The sequence below is a fragment of the Melampsora larici-populina genome (genome assembly GCF_000204055.1).
Source record: "Melampsora larici-populina 98AG31 unplaced genomic scaffold MELLAscaffold_44, whole genome shotgun sequence".
Taxonomy (NCBI): Eukaryota; Fungi; Basidiomycota; class Pucciniomycetes; order Pucciniales; family Melampsoraceae; genus Melampsora; species Melampsora laricis-populina.
The window spans coordinates 609,478-632,061 of NW_006768808.1; the positions used below are offsets into that span (position 1 = coordinate 609,478).

The following is a 22,584-nucleotide window of genomic DNA, read 5'->3' on the forward strand; positions in this document are numbered from 1 at the left end:
TAGGTTAGATTGATGTGGATGAGATTCATCAGGATAAATCAATAATCTTTCTAATCTTCTATCTCTCATTTTATTCTTAGGTAAGATTCCTGAAACAGGCTTTTCTCAAAATCTACAAACCAAACCAAAACGAAACGAAAAAAGGTTTAGTCAACAATAAAAAGACTTGATTGGGAAATGTGAAGAAACAAACCATGGTTGGATTTTGTTCTAATAGTTTGGAATATGGGGTTTCTTTTAATGCTCCTGGATATTGACTATGAGAATAATAAATCTTTTGGGCTTCTTTTTTTCCTGTAACTTTAATTAACCTAGCATTTGTAACCACAACATAATCACCTATATCAACTTATTTTTTTTCAGAAACCAAAAAAACACAGTTGTCGTCAGCTTTTAATAAAGAAGCGTATTTCTCTTAATCGATTGAAATTTACTTCGAGGATCAAAGAATGGTTTATATTTTCCCATTAATGTATTGGCTATTTGTGTAGCTAATCTTCCTAGGATTTGATCTTTTGCATCTACTTGTCTCCAAACTCTTGCGAAACCAAGTGCCGTCTATTACAGAAAGGGTACAAGGATCCTTTGATGTTATGTTATTTTTTTTGGATTTTTGATCGGGTTGGAATGCATTGGGACTAACGTTGGAGACAGAATATGACATTGTTCTTGGAGGTTCAGAGGTTTCAAATCGCAGTGGTCTTGAGTTGTTGTGATGAATTGGAGAAGTTGAGGTTTGAATGAAGAGATCGAGGTGTAGAATTGAAAAATTATGGTGAGTCTTCACACTTGTCGGTCCCAGAAAGACCCGCAAAGAAACCATGGAGTGTGTGCGCCCTGTGCATACGGAGATTCGCCGGTGCATGTCTCATCAGCCGCGCATTAAGGTGAAGTTTACAGTCGACTTTCTTCAAGGTGACGTTGTAAAACCAACTTCAATTCAATAATGCATGACTCAAATCAAACCGATCATCACAAATCAAAATCTCATCATCACGATAAAAAGAAATCAAAGGACGAAAAAAGACATCATAAATCAAGAAAAACTGAATCAAAACAGACTAATCTATCAGATGAAGAAGCATCATGGGTAGAAAAACCAATCGTTCAATCTGTAAGATTCACTTTATCAGAAAGGCTTCGTGGTTTCAATGAGAAAATTCAAAGGACTGATTTATTACATTTCAAAGGTTAGAGATAATCTCTCAGATCGTACGGTAGCAACATCATCACACTCGACACTTGATCAATCCAACAAAAAAACTACGACGAGCAGCTTAAAAGAGTATGGTCAAGATTCATCAAAAAATGAAGAGGTTGATTTTTTCAGTTCACTTGGGAAAGAGATGCGAGGTACCAATGTACGGGAGGCGGCAGAACAACAGAAAGCAACGCAAGCAGAAGAGAAAAGAGTGGGTCCAATTTCTGAATGATTTAGTACTATATACTGAAATATAACTTTCTTCTTTTGCTGAAAGATGTCAAGCTCTATTGTAAGACTTGGTGCCGGTGATCCTAATTACAAACCCAACGATGATCCACCTTCTCGTAAGATCAACATTTTCTTATTTCATCGAGGGTTTAGCTAATCTATCAATTTCTGATTACCAGCACCAGCTAAGCCAGTCTTTGGTGGACCAGGTTATCAGTGGAGGATGACAAAGCTGAAACGAACTTATGAAACAGCAGCTGAGGAAAACCGATCGATTGAAGAAGTCGCCATGGAACGTTATGGTTCATTATCTGCTTGGGAAGATGCTCAAGAAGAAAGCCGAGTCATCAATGGTTCACAACGTAATCATCAGAGAAGTCGAACGGATAGCAGTAAAGGCAGTTTACAAAGTACCCCTGCACGCGAAGGTTCTGATCGGAAATATCTTTTCTCATCTGAGTCGGGAAGTGCCAATCGGCCTGCATTCAGGAGGCCCATGAGTGGTCGTAATACACCTGGGTCTGAAAGGGACATCAATACCCCGTCAAACAATACCAATGCTCACAGGCGTGTGGATCTCCTTCGTCAAGAGTCATCCTCGAAATTCGCTTCACCTTCTTCCTCTGGGCCTTCGAGTCCTGTCCCATCGGCATTGAACCCATTGGCAAGCGTGTCTTCATCACCCAGACGACCAGAAGTGGCCTCAAGTACTGGCACAACGACGCTCGATTTGAATAAATTACAAGCCGCATTGATGAAAGCCAAGATGATGGGCTCTGATACAGTTCCTGACCTAGAGAAACAATACGAAGCTGCCCTCAAAGCGAAGTCGGAGGAAGTCATACCTGCTAACCAAGAACGTGTGGAAGTGGTACCTACACTTGATGGTCGAGGAAGAATGTATGATTTAGGGTCTGGTAATGTAGATGAGGCTGGACCATCACAACCTGGAAATCGACGCAAAAAAGAAGCCAAAGTGAGTTGCCTCATAATTTTCTTGATTTGCTTTTTTGGTTTAAAAAAAGATGTCTCTCCTTGGATCGATCTTCACTTGTAGGTTGAAACTCGGGACCCCAAAACAGGAGAATTTTTGCGATATAACGCAGATGATGATCAACTTAGCTTGAAAGATCTAGTCCGACAAGAAAAGTTTCAAGCAGGTTCTGCTGATCAGAAAAACATGGACGCTGAGATGGCTCGCAGTATTATGACGGATAGTAAATATGAGGTAAGCATTCTGCAGCGGGGTTTTATCCTCTAGTCTCTTCCTACTTGATTGAACCTTTGGTTTCTCTCCTATCAGAATGATCTGGACTATATCGATGATAATGCCGATCGCCTAGCCAAAAAGAAAATGAAAACCGATGCCTCCAAGCGTTTGTTTGCCATCAACGGTAAGTGTATTCTGTGGTCGTTAACGCTTTATGCGCTTACCAGACCATGCTTACCGTTTTGAATTGGCGATGTAGATTACTCCAGAACGAAAAAGGCATTGGAGTCATGTCAGTTTTGTTATGGAGACGATGGTTCACATCCAAAGATTGGAATCATATCCAGTGGCACAAAAGTTTATCTTTGTCCTCCATTGTTCGAAGAGCTGGTTCCAGGGCATTGTTGGATTGTACCCATGCAACATGTACTCTGTTCTTTGGAACTAGATGATGACGCGTGGGATGAAATCAAAGTCGGTTCTTACCACTCAGATTCATTACGAGTCCTCAACTTGCTTGCCACATTCATTGATGCTGACGTGGCTTTTCATATATTGGCTTTATCGCTCAGAACTATATGAAGTGTCTAATGCGAATGTTTTCAGAAAAGTTTGACCAAGGCGTACTATTCTATGAGACGATCCTCTCTTTCAAACAACAACGTCATAGTTACATTGAAGCTGTTCCTATCTCATGGGACCTCTTCAGCGATGCGCCAGCATATTTCAAAGTAAGTTGTTTTCTACACTATATTTTTATGAAATACAATTCGATTGATCTGATTGATTTTGTTAACCTTATTTAGGAATCTATCATGACTTCAGAATCTGAATGGTCACAACACAAAAAACTGATTGATTTTTCAGCAAGACCAGGTGGATTTAGACGTTCGATGGTATCTAATTTACCTTACTTTATGGTACAATGGGATTATAAAGGAGAAAAAGGATATGGACATGTGATTGAAGGAAATGATGAAAGTTCAGGAAGAGCTGGACGTGGTGAGAATGGTTCAGAAGAGATTTCATCAATTTTAGATGAAGAAGGAAAAGGTGGTGAATTTCCTAGGTTAGTTTGGAAAAAAAATTCTTTTTGGATCTTGTAACAAAAAAAAAGATGAATTTTAATTATCATTATAACCAAGGCTTATTTTTTTTTTTGATTGTTTGATAGATATTTTGCTGCTGAAATTATTGGAAATTTACTTGATTTAGAACCAAGGAAATGGAGAAAACCAAAGAGATTAGCTTATCATGTTCATCAAAAACAAGTTTTAAAGTTTAAAGATGAATTAGGGTATTCTAAGTATGATTGGACTGGACTTTTGACTCAATAGTTTATAATCCTATACCTGAAGGGTTTTCAGAGTTGTACTTTTTTAAGCTTAGGATATAGTCTATATTGATTTAGGAATCATAATTGGGTATGGATGTGTGATTGTGTATGTAGTTTCTTGATTTTGTTACCATTGATTCCAGTTGTGATTGGATCTGTTTAAAGCCCTTTGTTCAAGTTATTATGTTCAAAATGTCTTTTGTTGGTTGCTATTAATTGATCATACGTGGAAAAGGTTGCGAAGTTGTATGAGATTTGTAATGATGGTGAACAATTGGTTTGATAACCAGTAGGCTTCAGGTCAGGTGACTTGTTTAAAGGAGTACTACAAATCCCAAGAATCACTTGGAGTTTTTAAGTATGTTACTGGCTGGAGTCTGTCTGCACTGTTTGCAGATTGTCAACCCCATAAGAACCATACATCAATAGCCTCCCCATGATGATATTCAAAATTAATCCAGGAATCTAGTCATGGCATGTAGGCTAATTATAGTGAAGATTTAGGAGAGATTTTTTTCCATTACAAGTGATCAGAGTCCAAGAATTATCCAAGGTGAAACACTAAAGGTGGTATAATGATAAACATATCAAGAAACATAGGATGTAAGATCTCAAAAAGTTCCAGGAAGACAATGTGCATATTCCGATGAATGTGCTCTGTGAGAGAGAAAGTTTGAATGGTTATCAATAAACTTCGATGATGACTCTTTTCAAAATAGTGTAAAACTTACCGTACAAAACCCGATGTGATAGATACGTAGTGGAAAAAGGCAGCAAAAAGAATCAAGACGTGAAAGATCTATTGAAAAATGCCAGTTCAGTTCACTTTATTCAAGTCTCTAGCTATCTATGTACCACAGAGCAATTGAAGACATACCTGATGACTAGATCCTACTAAATCAAACTTTCCTGGGTTAAAGCGTTCTGGAAACCTTTCAGCACTAGAAAACAATACAAAAACAGTCCTATGAGCTTTGAAGCCTCGTCTTACATCCTAGTATCATGTACGAACTAGAATAATGCTCCGACTATATAGGTTACACCCGATAGGAGCAACCAATCCAGACCAATGCGACTTCCAGAGTGTTGTATCTAGCAGTCAGAAGCATCAGTTCAGTACTATAAATATGAAAGTGTGATGAGCAAGATCTTACTCCGAATTTGATGGCTCCATGTCCGATTGGAAGAACAGCACTTAGTGCAAGAGCTATGAAGATCAAAGTGCGTTTTGTACGTCCCTCTTTAGACCTGTAAGTAGGTGTGACGACGGTATAAGTCGCACCTGATCATATTTTACGAGTCTTTGATTAGAATTCTTTGATTGAATTAGACAGGAGGGATGATGTTGAGCTCACCGATACCAAGCGTTGTGATCAAGGCAAGATAGGCGGCTGTTATCTTTGGATAACAATAGAAGCCATAGTAAACTGATGGATAGAATGAACCGACGATCAGCCAGACAATTCCCATATAGTCTAATCGACCCAACGTTGCACAGACCTAGAAATGATTCAGGAAATCAGTAAGTGACGCTAATGAGTTGTGAAGTAGTGAAGCTGGCACTCAACAACTTCACTGTGGCAAGAGACAGTGTGATAAGTAGCGCTAAAGCCAAGGCAAGCCAGCCCGCTCAAATAAAAGCAAGCAAAGACAGCCGTATCTACCCATGTTACAGAGGTAGGATCAACATGCGATCTTCCAATCCAAGTTGGGAGAGTCCATGGCATGAATTTTGAAGGGCTAGTAAGAGACATCACAAGTGTGAAGAACGTGACGGCTCCCCAGAGATGGCTATGGATATTGACTGGATGATACGACAACCACCATTAGTGAATGTAAGAGAGGCGGGGTACTTGTAGAGGGTTCGAAGGGAAAATCAACTCACCGGTTTCATTGTGAAAATAAGAGAACACTGATTTTATGCATTTCAAATAACAACCAAGAGTGGGACGATATCCTGTGCGGACATCTGTTCATCAAATGGCCAATTGCGTGAGATCAGCTTTGAAGCCGTCTATATGGTTCGATTGGACAAAATCATACAAGGGTTGTCTTTTCTCCATGCTGGCAGATCATCAAAGATCAAGGTCTTGGTGCCTTTCTTTCGCTGAGTGGCAGACATTCGAAGGAGCTTCCGCTTTTCGCTCGAAGCTAACTAGAAGAGAATGATGAAAATGTTCCTAAGAGGTTGTTGCGGCAAACTTGCGCCCGACTGATAACATGCGGTTGATCCTTAGAACTATAGATATCGATGAACTCGGTGGGACCGACCTTTCAAAACAAGGATGATCTTTGATCTTTGATCTTTGGATGGATCAAGAATAGGGAAACATCATCTGAGTCTTATACCTCACTTCGGGGCATGTATGTACAGACCCATCGCACATTACAAAACGGGTGAGTGTGTATGTAGCGATCATGCTCAGGAACAGTGCAAAGACCTTGGTCTGGAGCATTGATGGGGCAAGGAGTTCGATCCGTTTTTGGCCTCCCCTAAGTGGCGCGAGTAGAGGAATTTCGTGTAGTTCACGGATGACCATTAGTATTATGGAAGGTCTGGATATCTGCAGACCTACATATCTGCACTCCTGATAAGGAGGTTGAGGCAGAGCTTAGACAGGCTAAAGCATAACTACTGACTCTGTTTAGCCGATCAGGTGAGACCCTGACGGGTGGAGGCGATCTGAATCGTTTGGGGGCAAAGTGGAACAAAATACATTGACTACCCCATGATCGAAGAACACCACAAGGTGGGAAAAATGGAAACACTAAAGCATAAATCAAGATTCAAATTGCCTAATCCAAGTCCATCGATTGACCTCCAGTGGTCAATGCACTTTTCGAAGCCTTCACCTTCATCTTGTGTCTCATCTTACGTGGTGGTTTGTCTTGTGAGTCAGTCGTTTGTAGTAGTGCATCAGCAATAGCTTGAGTACCGCTGGTGGTCTCCAAGTATCCTTCAGTGTTAGAATCGGTCTCCATAGGTGTATCGGAGATCGTCACCTTCTTCATCCTAGCTTGCTTGAGCTCTAATTCACGAGCACCAATCTTAGCCAACCTAATTTCGGCCGCCTTAACAGCCTTCTGAGTAAGTTCATCTTCACGTAAACCAAGTACATGTCGATCCTTCACCACCTCGGTAGCCAAACTCTTTCGAGTAACTGGAGCTGAAGCTGAGATACGAGCAGCATAGAATGCACGCTCTCGTCTAGATTTGATCTCGGCAATTCGATCGATAGCCGTCACGGTAGAATTAACGAGTTCTCGATCGTATTTGATCGGCACATTCCTTCGCTTTTCGAAATCTAATGTAGAATCCTATGAAAGAGAGTACCCAAAACAAAGTAAGAAAGATTAGTTTCTTCAAATTTGAAAGAAAAAATATATAGCTAGCATACCATCGTCATCTCCTTTCCTGCAGCTTTTCGGAACGCCTTGGTCCATCTGACCTTTCGAGGGTTACGTTTCATTTTGAAATTTTTGTGACATCTAATTAAAGAGAGGAAATCAAACGAACCAAAAGAAAAGTTCAAGATGAGATATTAATTGATTAGTTGGTTTAGAATAAAGCTTACTTTGAACGACAAAATCGAAACATCTTGGCATCGTTTCGAACAAACATTGTGCCTAAGAAAAAAGACATCTCGGTCAGTGAACATTGTAAGGATTGTCAAAAGTTTTATCAAAGAGGAAAATTTACCATGACCAGGATAAACATTAGCACCACAAAAGTAACATTTCTCGATCCTCATTGTATGGAGATAGGATTGAGAGTTTAGGTGATTGGAGTGATTGGAATGAGACTGATTTGAAAAGTCTGTTGAAACCTTCCCTTGTCCTGAACAAGTCTAAAAAAAATTACACAGTCTGCGGTGTGCCATACAGGCATCTTGAATTGAGCCACCCACAGTATGCTTATAACCAATCACCGTACAAACACATACTATGGGGTTTGAAACCTCGCTTCAGGAAATTCCTCACTTTATCAATGACAACAAGACAGAACAAGACACCTTCTCTTGGATCAACTTCCCAAGCGAAAGTAATCTTCAGGCTAGAATTTCGAAACATCAAGATATACATTCAGCTCTCTCAGGCGTACGCGCTGATTTTTTTTGGTAGGCTTTAAAGGCGGAATTAATCAAGTTTCAAAATACAAAGCGTTCCTCAGGATCGTTAAATATGTGGCAAATTTGATTATGAATGTAAAGTCAAATTTCAAGTTGGAATTGAAGATAATCTTGAGTCTTGACTGATTGGAATCTACATCTCCTGGGTCGCACTCAGAAAGTGACTCGTGGTGGGGATTGTATGGATTTAAACATTATTTACATGCACGTAGAGTTGGAACCTTCATGATGAGGCCACAATCTAATGGAGCCAGGAAGTTATTTAACTCGGAATGGATTTGCCTGATACGACTTCTGGATAAAGTCTACGAACATTTGACTACAAAAGTGAGTAAGGAAGATCCAACTTAGCTGGAAATCATGAGCCCAGGTCGAATATGTCGCTAGAGTGCGTAATCCTGAGGGGATATCCTACTTCATATGAATCGCAAAAGATTACAGGGGCATTTAGTAGATTTTACTATACAATCAAGAATGAATTCACAGACCTCATATGACTGGTATAAGATCCAAGTAGGTTGATTTTCTTAATCTAAAACTTCACATTATCCAATCCAAGCTCAGTGATAATTAATTGACGTAAGACGAGAAGACTATCATCATCCTGCTGGATTAGATCTAATCTTCACATTTTGAAGTGGTGAATTGAGAAATGATAATTAAATTTTCCAGAAGAGCCTTTGATCAGATGAAAATCCACCAAGTTCAAGATGACTCTGTTCTTTTCCTTAACGATTTGACTCAATCCATTTACCAGATATCATCCCACCTGATCTTCAAGCTTTGAATAATTTCCTTTATTTTTTCGTTTAACTTGAAGTTCCAGTTTTGATCTCAAGATCGAATTTATTTATTTATCTAGCTTTTATCCATAAGAGAGAGAGAGAGAGAGATGTCTTTGATATCAAGGAGAAATCAGTTTTATTATCAATCTAATCAACTCAATAATAGTAGTAACAGTTTAGATTCTAGTCATCATCCATATCAATCACAATACTCAAGAGATACAAATCCAAAGATAGTGAATCGAAGTAGAAGTGTTACTTTCAAAGATGGTTCAGCACTTCATGATCATCATCAAATCATAAATCATCGAAATCGAAACTTGAGTTTAACAGAAAGAACTACTAGAGTAGTAGAATTTCCTCAGCATTCTACTCATCAAACTCAACATCATTATCAACAAGATTATTATCAAAATAAAGAAAACCAATCAGAGTGTTTGAAAGAACTTGATTCGAATCAAACTCCAATTAACACTAACACCCATCTCAAACGACATCGAAGAAAGTCACGATCGATTTCAAATTTAAAACCAATTCTCATTAATCAATATCCTAAACTGGTGATTTCCAATTCTAATTCTTTACCTTCGTTACCTTTACCTTTTAATAATAATAATAATAATAATAATAATAATAAGAATAATACTATCAAGACTTTACCTGATTTACCATTTCATCATCATCGACCAGCACCACTTCCACCATCGATATCACCTTCACCTTCACCTTTACCCATCTTACCATTGGCACCCGCACCACCTTCTTTTAAATTTAAATCAATTGAAACTCTCAAATCTAATAATAGTATTAGAGCTCATCCACCTCAGAATGATTTATCAATTCAATTAGAGTCTTATTCAATTCAATATACTCCAAATCATCAAAACCAAAATCAAACTACAACAAAGATTCATTCAATCATCACCAATCTCAAGACGCCAATCTCACCCACTCATTCTAAATTTCTTTCATCTACTCATTCAATGTCACTTCAATCTCATTCTCATTCTCAATCTAGATCTAGATCTGATCTTCAACTTAAATCTAATTCCAATTCAATCTCACCAAATTCACATGCAAATCCATCCATCACCTCTTCACCTCCTGCTTCAATCACACCATCTTCTAATAATCTGGCTACAATACAATTTCCAATTCGTTTGGATACTCGAACCGAACTCATCTCTATACTCGATTCTATACTTGGATCTCATCGACTTTCAACTCTAGTCAATCTTGATCACTTACGAAATGAACCTAATGATACTCCAACCATCAGTCCTTCCTCAAATCCGACTTCACCTCAATTATCAGTTCAAAGCCCAACTCCTTCTGCAACAGATACCAGTCAATCAAAGGGATTATTCAAACGGCTTGGTTGGCGTACGAGGGCGATCACTCTTGCTTCTATTCGTCCTTCTACAGCTACCACTTCAAAATTGACTGAAGATCCACCATCCAGTCAACGTGATTCTATCAAATCATTTCGTTTGTTTGGCGCTCCACTCTCTGAGACGGCTTGTGCTAGTTGTGTTACCATCATTGGTGGTCAAAAACATAGACTTCCTATCTTGGTCTTCAAAACAGTCGAAGAGATTTACACAAGAGGTGAGTTTCTCAGATTCCGATCATTACTTACCAAAGTTCTATACTGATGTTGACTTGATTGTAAATTCAATTAGGTCTTGGAATCCCTGGTTTATTTAGGACCAAAGGAAATCCTCTTCGAATCGAATCTCTTATCAAAGCTTTCGAAACTTCTCCATCTTATGGTGATTTAGTAGCTCTCGATCGTGAAGGAGTCTTTGATCTATGTGATTTACTCAGAAACTTTTTATGGTCATTACCTCAACCACTACTCGAACCCGATTTAGGTGAATTATTTTGGACAACTTGTGTAGATGAAGATGGACCTGAAAAGTTACCGATCGCTACAAGAGTTACGATTGCTCAAGTGATCTTTAGATTACTACCGACACGTTCTTTTAGTCTTTTGGTTTATCTGATTGCCTTTTTATCACAAATCCCACTCTCTCCTGGTAACCAATTAAGCCTTCCAATGATTTCTCAAATCTTTGGTCCAGCTCTTTTAGCTCCTAGAAAAGTTGGAATCGTTGGACTTGGAATTGATGGTCACTCAGCTCTTTTAGAATCAAATATGCCTAAAGAAATCTCACGTAGAGCGGTTAATGGATTGGCATGGCTTCAATCTAATTGGAATCAAATCACTGATGGTCTTCTTGATGAACGTATCCGGTATCCACCTCCTCAGGCTAGTCTACCATCAGTCCCTACCTCACCACGAGCGCTAACCATCGTTGAAGAGGCTTCCTTCGAATGTGATAGCGAAGGGCAAGCTGAAACAGAAGTGGAGAAAATAATTTCAAGTGACAAAAAGACTGAATCCCAACCCGAGATAGAAACTGAGTCTACCATCGGTCTTGCTACTTCTCCTGATACTCGCTATGATCCTTCGTTTGACAGTCGTCACCCTACAAAGATACCTTATGCTTTGCCTCGTCATGCAACAGCTCGTAGGTCAATCTCCCTTCCACGCCGCCATCTTGACTTAAGTCCATCAGTGGCGCTGCAACCACGCAAGGCAAATGACTCATCACGAAGTTTATCCGTATCATCATCTGCCAAAAAACCACTTGATCCTCGACCAACGTCTTGTTCACAATCTCTAATCGACTACCCTCAATCTACTGCGCGCATGTCATGTGGCAATCTGAGCCATCATCTTGATCCAAGTCTATCAACCATGTCAGACTCACAGAAGACCATTGATCCGCCACGAAGTCTCTCGGCATCATCAGCTACAAAAAAACATTCTAATCCTCGGCCGATCTCAACTTCGCAATCCTTGTTCAATTATACTCAGTCCAAGGCCAGCAGTTCATTGTCAGATGTGCTTCATCATCCTGAAGCATGTTCATCATCCATACCAGAACACCGCGAGACACTTGCCTTACCGCGAAGTGTATCCACATCATCTGTACCCAAATTATCTGAGACTACACGATTGTTCTCTCCGCAATCATTGATTGAGGACTTTGGCAAGACTGAATCTTCACCCGCTTTAGCTTCACATTTGCGACGTGATTCGGAAACATCAAATGCGTCTATAACTCTCTCGAGTGCTAGTGTGTTGTCTACCTTACTTACACCTATCCAGGGTAATCTGAGCAGGTCTCGACAGGAACGATTTCCTTCAATGGTCTTGGAAGCCGAAACTGAACCGATCTTTGTCACATCACCTCCGGCCATCCATACTTCTCAATCCACAGCTCCTACCTCATTTGGTTCTTCATTATCGAATGCACAAAGCATTGTAGATCAATATGAAGCACATGGGCCAGAGCAATTACGAAAGATTATTGACTCCTTCAAAGCACAAGATCATCGTGAAAGACGCGTTTCGACGTGTACCAGTCGATGTGAATCTTGTAGTTCTGTGCTTCCTGGTGACTTGAAACGGTACAGTATAGGTGCTACTTGGACTGCAAGTGATTCTCCAAAACTATGCTCCTGTCCAATTAACATTCGTCCTCGGATACCGATCAGCACAAGAACAAAGAGAACTATTCCCACATGTAAGCTAAAGTCTTTTACCTCAAGTGTCTTCTGTTGAATGTTTTTCTGACTTTTACTTTTTTTTAGTATCCACACGTAAGACAACACAGGCAGTGAAACGGATTGGAGTAGCAGAAGAAGATTCGTCAGAAGAAGATTCAGATCCGCTCTTAGCACTAAGTGAGATGATGCGTAGTAAGAATGGAATGATTAGAGCACAAGCCGAAACGATCAAAGCACAAGCCGAATTATTAGTAGAAAGTGAGAACCGATTAGCAGCACAAACGGCTCATAGTCGTACAGAAGAATTAGATGAATATTTCATACCATTATTGAAATCGATTGAAAGTTTGAACAAAGAGAATCGAAAGAGAATTGAAAATGAATTGATCAGATTAAGATTTACATGGGAAATGGAAAGGAAAGATTATGAAGAAGAGAAAGTGAAGATTAAAGAGAAGTTATTGAACACTTTACAAGATTATGAAAAGGTTTGTGATCAACTTTCGGTGATTAGAAGAGCTATTGGAGAAGAACCAAATCATAGTCATGACAATGGGAATGGACAATCTTCTTCTTCTTCATCTTCGTTATAATCAAATTAAATGGTTTTGCATAACTTTGGGTTTTTTTTTGCAAGATTAGGGGTTTTTTGTATTGTGGAACTTGAAGAATGGTGTATTGTTTAGTGTCAACTGTCTCTTTTGTTAAGTTTGGTTTTTCGGTTCTTTCTTTTATTACTGGGTCTTATTTTTTTTTTGGACGGTTCTATTGAATTAGTTATTTATGGTTTGGTTTTATATAGATTTTGGATTGGGGTTTTGATTTCTTTAGGATGATTTTGGGTTTTGAAAAACAAAAGGATGATGTGTTGGAATATAGTGTTGTGTGATTGTGTGTTAATGTGATTGTTGAGAGAGAAAGGATATGTTTCATTTATATTATAAGCTTCGTTCTTTTTTTTTTGAATCAATGTTTTATTTTGTTGGGTGTTTTTGCAAACTTTTTCGTTTTGTGTTTGTGTGTGTTTGATTGATTGATTGAATTCGTTGTGAAGTTGGATAATGGGTGGTGTTGGGATTTGAAATTGTATGGGATTTCTTTTTTTGGATTCGATTTCTTTAGTCTTTGATAGTTATATTACATTAGAATCAACAGATAACTATTGAGATTTGTTTCATTTTGTTGGCAAACCAAAAAAATGTGTAACAACGGGGGTTCAGGAAGAGTGGAATCTGATTTATATGGGGATGAGAGATTTTTTCACCAAGTCATTTGTCTTAGAGCAAAAGCTCAGTATCTGGGATCCAACCGTGGAAGGATGTGGTAGGAGCTGGGAGCTGGAGCTCGAGAGGTTATATACAAGGTCAACATCTACTGTGCCGTATTCGTGTACTTATGTCTGGCCAGGCTTCTAGCCATTTAACAATACCATCAAAAGATATATTCTTGATTTGATCAAGCTTTTTAGGTTTGACATCAAACAATGTAAAACCTTTCTTTCTTCTTACTTGATGATCTTTTTGAACATTTGCTGATTAATTATACATACAACAATTATGCTTCAGGCTATTGCAAACAAAACAATGTGTGTTTCACCCAAGTTCAGGAAGCAAAAGTTTTGTGTGAATGGATCAGGCAAACTTGTTCTTTCCTATAACAATCTGATATTTGCTTTGTAAGACTGATATCATTGCATCTCCTGTATGTCAATTTTTTCTTGATCTCTTTTATGAAATTTGATTATTTTGTTAAATTTTACTTGTGGGGTTGATCATGGAAGGCTATGAAGCTCACACCTGGTCCCAACCTAGTGCTTAAGATTTTATGTCACATCAAATTGTTGCTTACGGCTCTGTGACCAATGATAACCTCAATGTGTGTGTTTTTGCCCCTTTTTGCTGTTGTATTTATTGGATTTCAAGTTTCCTTGTTAGTTATTGCTCTTACTAATCAGCAGGGTCAGCAAGAACTGAGATATGTCTCATTAATGAGTTGCTTTAAACTCCTAGACCAATGCTGATCGCAATATATATATGTATGTTCCCTTTTTGTATATTTCTATCAAAGACCGTTCTTTGTGTTAGTTTTTGTTCCCACTGATTAACAAGGTGACAACACACCCAGCACATTTGGCTTGGAGGCAAAAATCTGAGGAGTCCTTGGATCTTGACTCTGAGGGGAGCTTCATCCCAAGGAATCTGATCTGAGGCAATGGCAAGGGCCAAAATGTGCCTTGGAGGTATCCGTTGGGTGCCCTTTTTCTTGGGGGTGCCATCCAAGGACTCCTTGAATGTTTGTCTCCTTGGATGAACTATATGTGGGTGGTGCAAAACACCAGAATTTGTATTGGTCTTGATTTCTTATCAAAAACTACATTGTACATGAAGATATTTTTCTTCAGTGTGAAAGTAAACAAAATTTGAAATGTCAAAAACTAATCTTGTCAATACAAGTTTGGATTTCTATCAATGTCAGGATTCCACAACTGCCCTTGGTCCTGGAGTCCAAATTGGATCTGGAGAAGCCTTTTCCCCAAAATACCCAATTTCATGTGTTTAGGCACTACCCATCATAAACTTCAAAAAGAAAGGGAATGGATTCAACCTTGAGACATACTTTGTTTTTCTTTCCTTCCATTTGAAAGGTTTCAGTGTCATCAGATCAGTGTAAATATCTCAAATCCAGCCAGGACGTTTACAGCTATTCAAGAAATTTGTGTCCAGCTTGAAAAAAATTCTTATGCAGTCATTTGGGCTTCAAAAGTGTACATTCTATGTTTTTACACACACTTTGAGATTGATGTGTGTGGGCTTACATGTGTGAGGTATGGGATTGAGCAAGTGCGGGAATTTGGAGCCCAACTTTTTGTTGCCAAATTTGTAGCCCAAAGCTCAAAATTTGAAGCCGGCTGCAAAAAAATTTGGCAATGGGGACCGCCATTGCACCAAAAAATCGGGGCTCAGTCACCAAAGTTGGCAATAGCCCTGATTTGGAGCCCACCACTGTGGATGCTCTGATTCACTCACCCTTGAGCTACATTACATCCAATACAGGCCTGTATTAGAAGCTTCTTGTCAAGTTAGGAGCATCCTTCAGATGTTACATGACTGTATTTGGTCTAATTTGATGTGAACCTTCAAGAAAAACAAAATTAAAAAACTGAGGAAGGTCATTAATTTCTTGATTAGCTTCAATTTTACACTCAAAGTTTTACACAAAGGTGGTGTAAAACTATGTACCTGGTTAAATGGTAAGTTTTGCACCAAATGCCTTTTTACACAGGACATGGCCCAGTGGTGAACTTTACACTGGGTACTTTACACCTATCAAGTCAGTGTAGATAGTCCCAGTGTAAACCTTGGGGGTGATATTTTGAATTTAACACCAAAAGGGGTTAAACATAAACCAAATGGATTGCCCATATATCTACATATCCCAATTTCTATATTGGTTTACAGAAGGTCAAATATATGAAATACATCATATGACTTTATCTGATTGTATGTCATTGCATCCTTTACCTGATCCAAAGATTATTGCCACATATGTGGGTGTAGAGGAAAGGAAGAAACAACTCTAACACAACAGTGATCAGATTGCTGTTTCTCTCTCCCTCTGAATTCAATCAAATCTGCAAGTAACCTCTCAGGGTTGTTGGAATGTTCTCACTTGTTAGAATGGGTCATGGCCCATCATGCTCTGCTGGAGTCACTTCAGAACCACAACCAGGATTATGCCCAATTGATCCTCTGCACCTGACTTATCTTTCCAGTAATTTCAGAGGATGTGTTCCTATCCCATTATTAATCTCCTTCAGAAAACATTACATCTGTTTCTTGGCATTCTGTCTCCTTACACCCTGGTTTATCTTTATCTTGTCTTATTCCACCTGAAATACCCAAAAAGAGCCAATGGCACCCTGTGAAACAAAGAATCAATGCCTGTGGCTTTTTCACGGGGGGTGTCAACATTGGCCTTTCAACCACAAAAGAAGTCAAATTGAAACTTCTATTTGTGCATGGATTAAGAAGTCTCCAACACAACATCTGAAGATATCTTTTTGATCCCAAGTGAGATGATGCCATTTGGAGGTGGCTTTCCTGCTCTCAAAGAAACTGATCCTGAAAATACTCTGTCTCCAACTGATCACAAGGGGACACCACTGGCACCACCACATCCTATGGAATTGGAATCAATATCTGACACTGCTGATAGGATAGTTGATCCTCCCATCAAGATTGAAATGACATTAATTAATTCACTAAATAAATATGATAAACCTTGCAAGTTCAAACACCTTATCAGTTCTCAACCACATTGATATACATTTTGCCATTTTTATGCGTTTTTGCATTGTTTCAGCAGCAGAAGAAGAAAATCATAAGACTTCTGCAAAACAAATTAAGACCTTGTTTAAATCTTGTAAGTCTAACATCTTGAAATTGATCTCTATGTTGATATAAATTTGACATTTTTTATCCCAACAGCCTTCAAAGAAAAGTGCAAGGTTGCAGCATCAGAAAATGCATATTTCAAGAAGGCTAACACTGGATAGTGCTCATCTTTAAGGTTGTCTTCATTAATTTGTTCTTCACTCCAAGTGTATGGTTGGTAGTGCCGAGAAGCGTCAAAGGTCGGACCAGCGGGTATTACTCTGCCAACTTGAGGCTGAGCCACAAAACTCACTGAATTTGGGAGCCAAGGATACTGTTGGACTCCTGACATTGATGGCAATCCAGATATGCCGTTGGAAATTCAATATTTGAGCTTCTTGTTTTAGTTGGTTTCTACAACATAACTAAGTCTTGTCTTGAAGTGTAGTTTTTGATAGATATCTGGTCCGAGATTTGACGCTTCTTGGCACTAGCAACCATAAAGGCTGTTGGTGCAAAAATCACTCTGTGTAAAGGCCTTCTGTGCAAAAGTCAACATTGAGCTGGGTACATTTTGCATCAAAATATTTCACACCAACTTATTCTGTGTAAAACTTTCAGTGTAAGATTGAAATTTCCTGGCCAGATTTGATATCTATACACTGATTTAATTACACTGAAAGTGTTTCACACAGAATAAAAAAATATGTGTCATATTTGAATTTATCACCTTCCTTTTAGAATTCTCTACCAAGTTTATTTTACACCAGATGACTCTGTGTATATCACTCGGTGTAAAATTGCCCATTCTCATTTATAACAGATAAGGCTAGTTGACAGAGGATGAAAGTGCAAGTGTATAACAGAATTATTTGCTTTTGTCAAGCAACTTAACACTTGAATAAATACCCTTGCGTGACCGTGTCTGTCCCCTTGAAGTTGGTCCCAATCAAGCTTATGCTTCTGTGGACTCAACCAACACAAGAAGGGACTGAAATTTTTATTGAATAAAGATAACTTTAGCAAAAGACTAAATCACAAGTGTAATGCTAAAATTTATCTACACACACTACAAGAAGGAAATTCTCCAAGATATGTGATCTTCAGTTCCACAGTAGAGCATACATGACCAATCTATAGTCTTAGGATTGACAACTCCACTTGGCCCTTGCTGACACTTTTACAGCTGTTTCAACAAAGATTGATGTTTTTGAAAATCTTGCCAATGTGCAAAACCCAGGTTTTGTCCCTCACTTGATTTTGCCTCTCCGCTAATTGGAAGAATACAGAAAAGAATAAACCTGTAATCAAGTTTTGTCTGTGATTTTACCCGCTGCAGAGACAACTTTCTCCAAACAAAAGTTGTCAACCTTTCTTGAAACAGCTGTAATTGCTACTTGTCCTTGGCTCAAGGTGAAGATTTTACACCATTATCACAGGGAACAAAAGTGTGTTAGTTTTGTTACTCTGCAATCCAACATAATTCAGGTCACAAGAGCTAGGAAATTTTATGTTATACACATCATTTCAAATCAATAGGAAGTGACACAATGTTTGTATAATTGTGGTTTCCTCACACAATGTTGGATTGAATTGCCACCTTGTGTGGTGATTTAATCCTGGACATGCCCAGTTAGGGACACCATGTTTGTATAATTGTGGTTTCCTCACACAACATTGGATTGAATTGCCACCTTGTGTGGTAGTTTAATCCTTGACATGCCCAATTAGGTATTGGTCTTAATCTGCTTGAGTTAATTAAATACCCTTCCATCAAAAACTCAACTATGAGTTTGATTATTTTATGTTGTAATCATTGAAGCTTTTCCTTCAGAAACATTCAAAAACCTTGTATCACTATATAACATGATATGTACTCACTTAGAGCACCTCCATCATGGGTGGGCACCTGTTGGACCTTTGATAGGGTAAAATTGTATGTGATGTCTCATCAAACTAGGGTTATCAAAATTGATCAACACCACTTTCTTGAGTATACAGCCATTTCAATAAAGACTGACAACTTTTTCTTGAAGAAAGTCATCTCCAGAGTGGGTCAAAACTGAGGAAAAACTTGATTACAGGTTTAATCTGTTCTGTATTCTTTCAATTAGCGGAGAGACAAAACCAAGTGAGAGAAAAAAACCAGGTTTTGCACATTGACAAGATTTTCAAAAGAATTAATCTTTGTTGAAATAGCTGTACCTTCTTCTCTCACTCAACCCCATTATGGAAAACATGTAGCAAGATTGATCGTGCGGTCTGGAACTAAAAAATACTGCTGCTTTTCTTTGCTTTATAGTGGTTTGGGTTTTCTCATAAGGGGGTGTCAAGTTGGCTAAAACGTCATATAATCATTATTTTGGCCTCAAAGTTCTACAAAATTGAAGGGTTTGAGAAAAGCTCATACCCAGCATGTGCTTCTCATGTGGGACTTTGTCAAGGCATTTCATGCAGACTGTAGCTGTAGACGCCGTCATATTTTACTGCTGTTTTTGTAACTTGCCGCCCCGTGTAAATTAACCAAATTTCCTGCTCATAAAAATCTGGGTTAACTTGTCGTCGAAGAACTCCCAGATTTCTTTCTTACGGTCGAAGCAGCAAAATTGCTTGACCTGAGCCCCCTACTAAAAAATTTCCTAGCTCTCGTGACATGACTTGTGTCGAATCGCAGATTTCCAAAACCAACACAGCTTTCTTCCCTGTGTATAGAGTGAAATGAATGGAAGAAGACTCGGCGGAATGCAAAAATGAAATCGAATTAAAGAATATCATCAAGAGGAGATCCGAGGTGGATCCATTATCATACAGCAAAGCAGACCAAGGAATTACTACATAACATAGAAGTAATTTTGACTTTAGGTTCGAGACTTCAATAATAGAATTCAAGGTTACGTTGTCATTCAAGATTCCATCCCTGGTCACTCCACTTCACTGCTAACTAAAATACGTCCAACGGCATAAAATGGTGATGCACCTGTGACTCGGCTTTGAAGGACATCGACGGTTTTCTTGCACAAAGGGATTTGAATTTCTTTCCGTTAAGCGTTACGAAAGACTCAATCAGTCTGAAATTCTTGTAATCCCAAGCCTGAACCAGGTCTTTATAAAAAAGATGATAATTTTTTTCATTCATTACGGGTGAGCTTCAATCGGGTGTAAGAAATGCCCATATAAGTCCGTTTATATTAGCTTTTCATTAAACTGCCAATCAAGCATTTCTTCTCTTTAAAAAATCCCAAGAAGGTTATTTTCAACTTCGTATTGATGAAATGAAAATCTGATCCGTTACCTTTTTGATAACATTTTCTCTGATTTTTCTTTTTTTGATTATTACTTCATAATACGATTAAATGAATTGAGACAACTCTTCTTGAAGACTCAATAGGCTAATCTTACTTAGAAGTTGAACACTCGAGTGGTCAACTGGGATTACAAATCATATATCAGCTGAGCTTTGGTCAATCTCAAAGACCTTCAAAGCATCAATCCTCAACCTGCACCTTCCTCCCACTTTTTTTTGATTGATCTCGTGCTTTGTTCAACTTTTTACTCACTTACCTCTTCTCAGTCTCCCAGTCTCTTAGACCTCCGCTCTGCCTCTCCCCCGCATCGCGCTCAATCCTTCCTCTTTCACAATTTTTTTCAACATTAGCCGTGACCTTTTCTGAATCTCAATCCGTGCGGTCTCTATTTCGCCTTTCGCTCTCTAAGAAATTTCCCCCTTTTCTGACAAATAAGGCTACCCTTCAATGCGATTATCCGAAGCAGACGCGCCTTTAGAAGTTAAAGCGGCCCGTCCGTTTGCTTGCACCTATGATGCTTGTCAAAAGTCCTTTTCGCGTAGATCTGACCTTGTTCGCCATGTCCGAATTCATACCAATGAACGGTTGGTGATTTTCTTCTTACCAAGTTTCATCATCTTGGGTCTGGCTTCCTGATATGAGATTGTTTACTGTCTCACAGTCCGTTCAAATGTGATTTTTTATCCTGCGGGAAATGTTTCATTCAAAGGTTTGCGCTTCTACTCTTTGTCATCAGTATCAAACGAGGCGCCCGTAAGACGTGCTGAAAGGATCGTGTTTCTATGCTCTCTTCAGATCTGCTTTGACGGTGCACATGCGTACTCAGTGAGTTTATTGTTTTGGTGAATTGCTCAATTGTAGATTATTAAACTTCTTCTTTATTTGGTCCATCAGTACCGGCGAAAGACCTCATGTCTGCGAGCTCTGTGGTAGAGCTTTCAGCGATTCCAGCTCTCTAGCCCGTCACCGGAGAGTGCATACTGGCAAGAGACCTTATCGTTGTCCTTTTAACGGGTGCGACAAGACGTGAGTGAATTTATTCCATGGGTGTACCAATCGCAGCACCTATACCAAATTCTCACGCCCACTGCCTCATCAGTTTTTGCCGCAAGACGACGTTGATAAAGCACCACAAGGGTCATACCGAAGATGGTCTTTTATTGAATAGTCCCGATTATTCATCAAAGTCAAGTCCTACAGGCGACTCCACAAGTGCTTCATCATCATCCACAATGACGCCCTTGTCTACCAATTTTTCTTTCGCTACTTATTCAAGTCATCCGGAACAAATTTATTCAGCACCAGCTTCTTCTCAATATTTCAACATTCCTGCACTTCATCATAGTCAAGACAGTAACTTTTCATGGGGTAATCCTAGCAATCAATTTTCACCTTCACCTAGTTTTCCAAGACCTAATAATACCACCTCAGGTTGGTCATCTAGAGCGCCGCTTTCGGAATTCCCAATGACTTCAATCTCACCAGAATATAATCGATTTCCTCGGGAAACAGCTTTCAATAATCCTCCTCATTCTACCGACGCGACGTCTAGCTCCCGGTCATTCTCTGTTTCTCAAGGTTATGGCTCCAACCCACAGGACAACATCCTTCCTGATATCAAGCCATCATTTCCATTCCCACCTACCACCTTACATCAAAGTGCTCCTACTGTCTATCACGATACAAATCCCTACACGAGTTCTTTTGCAAATACAGTAGTAAAGGAAGTCCCTAATGAACCGAGTTATTCTTCGGGAACGCACATGCTCGATGTCGGGCGACACACGAATGTCGCTGATTTTAATAACAGAGAAATGTTACCACCTCTTGGTAACATACCAATCCAACCCTTATCTTTACCAAGAATGAGTAATATCGATTTATCATCTAGTAAATTGAATGGAATTGGATCTTATTGGAAATCCGAATCTACATGGGAAGGTTGAAGCTTGGTATTTATTTGCAAATTGTAGTTTTCTAACTTTGCATACATTTTTTTTCTTAAACTTGTATACACATCTTTATTTTTTCTGATAAAGACATTTAGAAGATGTTTGTTTTTTTATGTTTGATTTTTCTCTCGGTATATTTTCCTTTTAGTTTTTGATTTTCTTGTACATCATCTATATAAAATTTGTATCTTTGGTTTATGTTATCCTTTTCGAGTTTTTCATCGTCTTTTCTATTTACATTTTATTTTATTTGCAAATTTTTGTGTTGGATGTCGAGTTTATCTGTAAAGGTTTTTCAATCTTTTAGACAAGAAGTTGTAATTTGTTTTGCTTAATTACTACTTATTGAATCATTTTGCAGGGAATCTGTTGTTTCCTTATCAATTCCTGTACCCCTTCCTCTTCAAAAGAGTCTTTCTTTAATTCTAGTTTATTTGCAGCAACCTCATGAGAAAACTTCATAATTAGCTTGCTCACATGCA

At 38.8% G+C, this 22,584-nt stretch overlaps 6 protein-coding genes across 6 annotated transcripts; 3 read left to right on the plus strand and 3 right to left on the minus strand.

Moving 5' to 3' along the window:
- Nucleotides 1–76: 76 nt before the first annotated feature.
- MELLADRAFT_91680 (uncharacterized protein) lies at nucleotides 77–664 on the minus strand (the record flags this gene model as incomplete). The annotated part of the gene is made up of 4 exons (XM_007414587.1): nucleotides 77–112; nucleotides 194–348; nucleotides 435–558; nucleotides 644–664. 4 exons carry the CDS (start codon nucleotides 662–664, stop codon nucleotides 77–79), a joined length of 336 nt encoding a protein of 111 aa, XP_007414649.1.
- A 282-nt stretch (nucleotides 665–946) lies between these two features.
- Nucleotides 947–4,092, plus strand: MELLADRAFT_78862 (uncharacterized protein; the record flags this gene model as incomplete). Its single annotated transcript, XM_007414554.1, has 10 exons — nucleotides 947–1,114; nucleotides 1,191–1,412; nucleotides 1,479–1,548; nucleotides 1,612–2,408; nucleotides 2,490–2,660; nucleotides 2,736–2,826; nucleotides 2,902–3,116; nucleotides 3,215–3,373; nucleotides 3,449–3,711; nucleotides 3,817–4,092. 10 exons carry the CDS (start codon nucleotides 947–949, stop codon nucleotides 3,977–3,979), a joined length of 2,319 nt encoding a protein of 772 aa, XP_007414616.1.
- Nucleotides 4,093–4,705: 613 nt separating this feature from the next.
- MELLADRAFT_38743 (uncharacterized protein) lies at nucleotides 4,706–6,100 on the minus strand (the record flags this gene model as incomplete). Its single annotated transcript, XM_007414586.1, has 8 exons — nucleotides 4,706–4,777; nucleotides 4,856–4,919; nucleotides 4,991–5,070; nucleotides 5,133–5,260; nucleotides 5,340–5,478; nucleotides 5,547–5,782; nucleotides 5,864–5,947; nucleotides 6,022–6,100. The coding sequence occupies 8 exons, from the start codon at nucleotides 6,098–6,100 to the stop codon at nucleotides 4,706–4,708; spliced, it is 882 nt and encodes a 293-aa protein (XP_007414648.1).
- A 573-nt stretch (nucleotides 6,101–6,673) lies between these two features.
- MELLADRAFT_49900 (uncharacterized protein) lies at nucleotides 6,674–7,730 on the minus strand (the record flags this gene model as incomplete). The annotated part of the gene is made up of 4 exons (XM_007414585.1): nucleotides 6,674–7,296; nucleotides 7,377–7,467; nucleotides 7,554–7,605; nucleotides 7,679–7,730. The coding sequence occupies 4 exons, from the start codon at nucleotides 7,728–7,730 to the stop codon at nucleotides 6,775–6,777; spliced, it is 717 nt and encodes a 238-aa protein (XP_007414647.1).
- Nucleotides 7,731–8,333: 603 nt separating this feature from the next.
- On the plus strand, nucleotides 8,334–13,648 carry MELLADRAFT_117644 (uncharacterized protein; the record flags this gene model as incomplete). The annotated part of the gene is made up of 6 exons (XM_007414555.1): nucleotides 8,334–8,435; nucleotides 8,971–9,398; nucleotides 9,912–10,501; nucleotides 10,576–11,331; nucleotides 11,476–12,489; nucleotides 12,557–13,648. The coding sequence occupies 6 exons, from the start codon at nucleotides 8,334–8,336 to the stop codon at nucleotides 13,063–13,065; spliced, it is 3,399 nt and encodes a 1,132-aa protein (XP_007414617.1).
- A 6,686-nt stretch (nucleotides 13,649–20,334) lies between these two features.
- On the plus strand, nucleotides 20,335–22,577 carry MELLADRAFT_117645 (uncharacterized protein; the record flags this gene model as incomplete). The annotated part of the gene is made up of 5 exons (XM_007414556.1): nucleotides 20,335–20,734; nucleotides 20,812–20,859; nucleotides 20,946–20,975; nucleotides 21,045–21,176; nucleotides 21,250–22,577. 5 exons carry the CDS (start codon nucleotides 20,598–20,600, stop codon nucleotides 22,094–22,096), a joined length of 1,194 nt encoding a protein of 397 aa, XP_007414618.1.
- Between the last annotated feature and the right edge of the window lie 7 nt (nucleotides 22,578–22,584).